The sequence below is a fragment of the Muntiacus reevesi genome, chromosome 4 (genome assembly GCF_963930625.1).
Source record: "Muntiacus reevesi chromosome 4, mMunRee1.1, whole genome shotgun sequence".
NCBI lineage: Eukaryota > Metazoa > Chordata > Mammalia > Artiodactyla > Cervidae > Muntiacus > Muntiacus reevesi.
The window spans coordinates 73031362-73037361 of record NC_089252.1 but is presented as its reverse complement, the minus strand read 5'-3'; the positions used below and the strand labels follow the sequence as shown (position 1 = coordinate 73037361).

Here is a 6000-nt window from a genome sequence, read left to right as displayed (position 1 = left end):
GAATACTGGAGCGGGGTTGCCATGCCCTCCTCCAGGGGATCTTCCCAACCCAGGGACTGAACCCGCATCTCCCGCATTGCAGGCAGATTCTTTACCACGGAGCCACTGGGGAAGCCCTAATAGGAAGCTATCTTAGCATAAAGCCTCCTGAAAGATACTGCATCACCATTACATGTTTTTGCCAGAATCTAAACAAATCTCTTGACAAACTTTAAGGATATGGAGAAGAGAGGAACAAGTCAGTACCCAGAGGAAGTAACCATACATATCAAGACCGGGGGACATTTTACAAGGAAACATTTTTTTTTAATTAACTATCCTTTTATTAGCACAAAACAAACCAACCCATCAGCCCCAGAGCACAGAATAAATTAAGACACGGGGCCCTAGCCCTGCGCAGCACAAACTTCCTGACCAAACTCCCAGGGAGGCGGAGGGCTGGAGGGTGCTGGGGGGCTTGTCCTTTGAGATGAGGGAAATGGAACAAGGTGGGAATCCAAGAAGGGCCCCTGTGGACGTGAGGACGCTGGATCCTGCCTGGTGGCATCTTCTGGCCATCCCGCCAGAGGCTCATTTCCACAAACGGGGCCCTTGATGGTGCAGTAGATAAAGCTCATATTAGACTCCAGGACTGGTGACAGGAATCCCGGCAGGAAGAAGGTGGTGCTGGAGGCACGTGGAGCAGGGCCACCTGCAGCCCCACAGGATCAGCACCCTGACAGCACTCTTACTTGTGACCACACAAGGAGGAGAGAGGAAGCCTCCAGGGACACGCTGAAAGCAGACACTGGTCCTCTCCTGTTCCCCAGCCCCAGCATCGGGAGCAGAAAGGAGGCCAGAACCTCAGGAGGCTCCCCCTGCATCAAAGGGGACTGAGGCTTCTCTCTGAAAAAACAGCAATCATATTCAATTAGGGTTTGCTTGTGTTTCCTGGAGATCTCTGCCGGCTTGTTTCTCCATGTCTCCAAACAGACCTGGGTTTGGGGGTGGGTAGAAAATCAAATAGAATGAGCATGCAATCTTTAAGGGAGGATATTTGTTGTACAGAACATGGTAAATCAGTCAAGGACAAGACAGAAGACAGTCTGCAAAGGTTCATCCGATGACCTACCAGAGCCTACTACAGCAGCTGTCACATGGGAGATGTGGCAGCGTGACTAAGAAAGTGGCTTCTGATTTGGGTTTTTTTTTTTTTATTCTACTACTGTCATTCATCCAAGAGTGAAAACAATTTTTTTCTTCTCCCATGAGAGTAGCCAGATATCTCAGAAAGTAAAATCTGGATTTCCCTCTCCCTATGGGGGCAGTTAAGAAGGGTTTGTGTTTCGTTTCTTAAAAAAAAAAATAACTGTAAATCAGAGTCTAGCATGAAAACAATATCTAAAAACAGGCATTTGCTACATTCTCATAAAGATGCACCAATGAGCATATTTAATACCAAGCTATGGACCTCCAGTTGTCTACTTCCCAGCGATGCCCTTGCCAGTCAGATCCACCCATGGGATCTTGCTGAGAGTCAGGCCTTAACTCTCAAGAAATTAAGAGATTATTAGTGATATAACTGGGCTTCCCAGGTGGCTCAGTGGTAAAGAATCCACGTGCAAGGCAGGAGACTCGGGAGACTCCAGGCTCGGGAAGATCCCCTGGAGGAGGAAACGGCAACCCACTCCAGTATTCTTGCCTGGGGAATCCCATGGCCAGAGGAGCCCGGTGGGCTGCAGTCCATGGGGTCGCACAGAGTCGGACACGACTGAGCACAGCAGAGCGCAGGATATAATTATCATTCTAAAGATCTCTTTGAAGCCAAAAAATTAAAAAACTAAAACCGGGCATTTGCTATTAGAAACAAACTTCTTGAGGACATTAACCAGACTAGGAAGAAGATGCAATGCTGGCTTTGTGTTTTTCTGGTTGGGAGGGGAACCTAGAATGAAGACAGTTGTGCTCCCAGGATTGGAAAGAGAAATGGGAGGGATGCAGATGCGAATCGGGGGTATTCAGAGGGTCTGAGGTAGCAGGACTGCGGGTGAGTTTGTCCACCGGTTCCTGGAAGGACTGAGCTGTAAGACCTGAAGTGTGGCAATTTCTGTGGAGGGCATCGGGTAATCTGTGCCTATGGGGTCCTCTGAATCATTTGTAAGCATGTAAAAGTTTGAGAACTGGTTTCTTGAAGGATCCCATTGTGGGTTTAAAAAATTGTGTGTGAGTACACGTACATACACACACGTGTGTATATATACGTACACATATTTAAAAATCATACACATTCATAAACATATGCAAAGGCCAGAATAACAGACTCCATTCACAGTAACGTATGGATGAAAGATTAACTTGTTATGTGTCTCTTTTGTTAAGAGTGAAAAATGTACTCCTTGAAACTCCTGAGGTCTCCCTGGCGTGTCATCAGCTAGAACTACAGCACACTGCCGTGCCCTGGCTGGTAAAAAGAGGGGTATAGGCCCAGCACCATCAACTTGGACCAAGCAGGGTTTACCCCTTGGAGATGCCCCTGCTACACATGGACAGCGGAAGGAGAGAATGCTGAAAACTGGGTAGAACGAAGAAAAAGATTGGCTGTTCTGTAGGCAAGCAACAGTAGCTGCCACATGTTTATACTGCTCTTCACAGAGTAATTAATTTTAGACAGAATCCATTTTCTGGTTGTGATCATTAGGATGTAACTTTTTACATCTCACTATGCTCCATCATTCTCCCAATATATCACAAATGTTGGTTGTAAGATATGTAGTGCTTGCTGTTTATAATAGCCAGGACATGGAAGCAACCGAGATGCCCATCAGCAGACGAATGGATAAGGAAGCTGTGGTACATATACACCATGGAATATTACTCAGCCATTAAAAAGAATTCATTTGAATCAGTTCTGATGAGGTGGATGAAACTGGAGCCCATTATACAGAGTGGAGTAAGCCAGAAAGATAAACACCAATACAGTATACTAACGCATATATATGGAATTTAGAAAGATGGTAACGATAACCCTATATGCAAGACAGAAAAAGAGACAGATGTACAGAACAAACTTTTGGACTCTGTGGGAGAAGGCGAGGGTGGGATGTTTTGAGAGAATAGCATCGAAACATGTATATTATCAAGGGTGAAACAGATCACCAGCCCAGGTTGGATGCAGGAGACAAGTGCTTGGGGCTGGTGCACTGGGAAGACTCAGAGGGATCGGGTGGAGAGGAGGTGGGAGGGGGGACCGGGATGGGGAATACATGTAAATCCATGGCTGATTCATGTCAATATATGGCAAAAACCACTACAATATTGTAAAGTAATTAACCTCCAACTAATAAAAATAAATGGAAAAAAAAAAGATATGTAGTGCTCGCTTATCATGGTTGTAAATAGTTACTTGATAAGCCAAGGTATGTTTTATGATTACATGTTTCTTATTCAACTTTTTCATTTTCCTGTACCTCATAGTTGCCTAGATTTTTCTTTTGTAATTTGCTTTGTTTTGTACAGCCCCTTAATATCCTTTCCAAATTCTCCCAAAAATCTGTGAAACAATATTTTTTTCTGAACAGTCAAACACTTCAGGTCATCTATCAGTTTCATTTTTGTTTTTTCAGATCTCTCTCCTTCTGGTAACCAGTCCAATCTGGACTGGTTACTGTTGCCGTCTTGAAGCTTCCTTTCTTGTTCTCCTGGGCTGGATTTCCAATTTCCCAGATCTTCTGTATTTTTTTCTACATAACTTTTTCTGAAGCACACATATTCTTGTAACATGATGATTAAATTACTTAGTCCTTAGATGTCTGAAAATACATTTGATACTACTTTTAAATTTCAAACCTGTAGAATAGTTCTAAGACTAATTCCACGAAAGTCATGTTATCTCTTACCCACATTCACCTATTACTAATATTCTGCTCCATTTTCTTTAGCATTTCCTTTTTCTTTCTCTCCTTCTCTTTCTCTCTCATGGATGGAGGGAGGGATAGATGGAAGGAGACAGAGTAATTTGCATACATCATGGCCCTTTATCCATAAATACTTCAGTGTGTATATTTTCTTAGAATATTCTCCTATGTAATGACAATATTATTATGTTAAGTAAATTTAATACCAATTTCAAACTAATTTTTATCCAATTTTTACCTAATTGTCTATATTTTAATGTTGTATGTCAGACCAATAATGTCCTTTATAGCAGTTTATTTTTCCTTCAATAGAGCATCCACTCAAGTATTGCATTTAGCATCATATCTCTTTAGTCACACTTAATCTGGAATACCTTTTCAGTCTTTGTCTTTTATGACAATTACATTTTTGAAAGAACATGGAAACTCCTTTTTGAATAGAAATACACCATACTAGTTTGCCTGGTGATTCCCCGTGATCAGATTCGGGATAATCATCCCTTACTAGGATACTCACAAGTGACGTGCTTTTCTCAGGTCATCAGGTATGAAGGATACAATCTCCAAATGCCCCTCATTGGTGGTGTTAAGTTTGATAACCTAGTCAAAATGCTGTACAATTTGTAGTTTGTGATTAGTCTTCCAACTAATAAGCTTTCCACGGGTAGACACTGAAGGTTATACAAATACTCTAATTCTCATTAAATTTCCCCCTATACTGAGCATCCATTGATGACTCTTATCTGAACCAATCTTTATTATAATGGTCACAAAGTGATGATTTTTCTAGTTCCAGCACTCTCAGTACATTTATAGTTAGCACTTGGCATTCTATTTGCATTAATGTAGAATCTACTTGCATTAATTCTACTTGATGGATAGTCTGGCTACTCAGATAGCAAATAATCGGCCTAAAATGCAGGAGACCTGAGCTCGATCCCTGGATTGGGGAAATCCCCTAGAGGAGAGCATGGCAACCCATTCCAGTACTCTTGCCTGGAAAATCCCATGGACAGAGGAGCCTGGGAAGCTACAGTCCACGGGTCGCAAAGTGTCAGACACTACTGAGTGACTAACACGTTGGCTAGGAACTAAATCAAGTTTGAAAATAATTTTCTTCAGAAATTTCAAGGCACTGTCTACTCTCTTGGAGCATCCCATGATGCTACTGAGAAGTCTCGTGTCATTCCAATTCCAGTTCCTTGATGCATGTGACCTGTTCCCCACTCCCACACACCCTTTTTTATCTTTGGTGTTCTGACGGTGCATCATGATGTGCCTGGAATTAGAACACTGTCCTCTCTTCCTGGAGGCCTAGCCCCCACAATACTTCATCGTCCTGCTCCAGTCCGAACGGGCTGCTGCCTAGGACCGGTGTAAGCTCTGCTCCCCTCCGTCCACCACCCTGTGAATGCTGGAGCCTTCGTTTCCTCAGCTCTGAACATTTCTCCTTTTTGGTTTACTCCCTTACTTTGCTGAATCCTCTAGTAACACACCCCAAGCACAATGTTAATGAGGGAGCATGTTGCTGAGAACAGGGGGGAGACTAATAGCCCACAGAGATGAGAGAACCAGCATGCAAGGTTGCACAGCGTAACGTCTCCAGCGTTCCTGGGGCAGTCCCACCAACACCAACTTTTCAGTGTGAAAAGCAGTGCCGCTTATTACTTATAGATTAGCTCTGCAAAAATAATAAGAGCGAAACAGAAGAACAAAAGGTGTAATGGGGACGGGCCCCCAAGGCCTACTGGCATTGCAATGAGCCCTCCCACTTCACTTTGTAAAAGAAGCCCAAATTCTGACTGAAGGAACATGGTTCTTGGACACAAGACACTAGTCTGCTATCTTCCTGGCCTGCTGGCTTTCCAGTTAAAGTCATTATTCCTGCCCCAACAACTCATCTCCCAATTTATTGGCCTGTCCTGCAGGGAGCAGGGTGAGCTTGGACTGGGTATCAAAGGGGCCCTTAGTTTAACAGAAATATTCCATTTCTTTTATTTAAAGAAAACTGTAGAAATGAACTAAAAAAAAATAATAAAAACCCGTAACTGTCAATCATGTATGTATTAGATGTTCATCAAAGTATTTAAGGAGATTCAAGATGGAA

At 43.1% G+C, this 6000-nt stretch overlaps 1 protein-coding gene across 1 annotated transcript in view; it reads right to left on the bottom strand.

Moving 5' to 3' along the window:
- Positions 1-359: 359 nt before the first annotated feature.
- The window catches only part of LOC136166594 (zinc finger protein 621-like), a 28018-nt gene continuing 22377 nt past the window's right edge, over positions 360-6000 (bottom strand). Inside the window, exon 6 of the mRNA XM_065933082.1 lies at positions 360-974. Within this exon, the coding sequence (XP_065789154.1) occupies positions 708-974 (267 nt within the window). The 3' untranslated portion in view covers positions 360-707. The remainder of the gene's footprint in view (positions 975-6000) is intronic.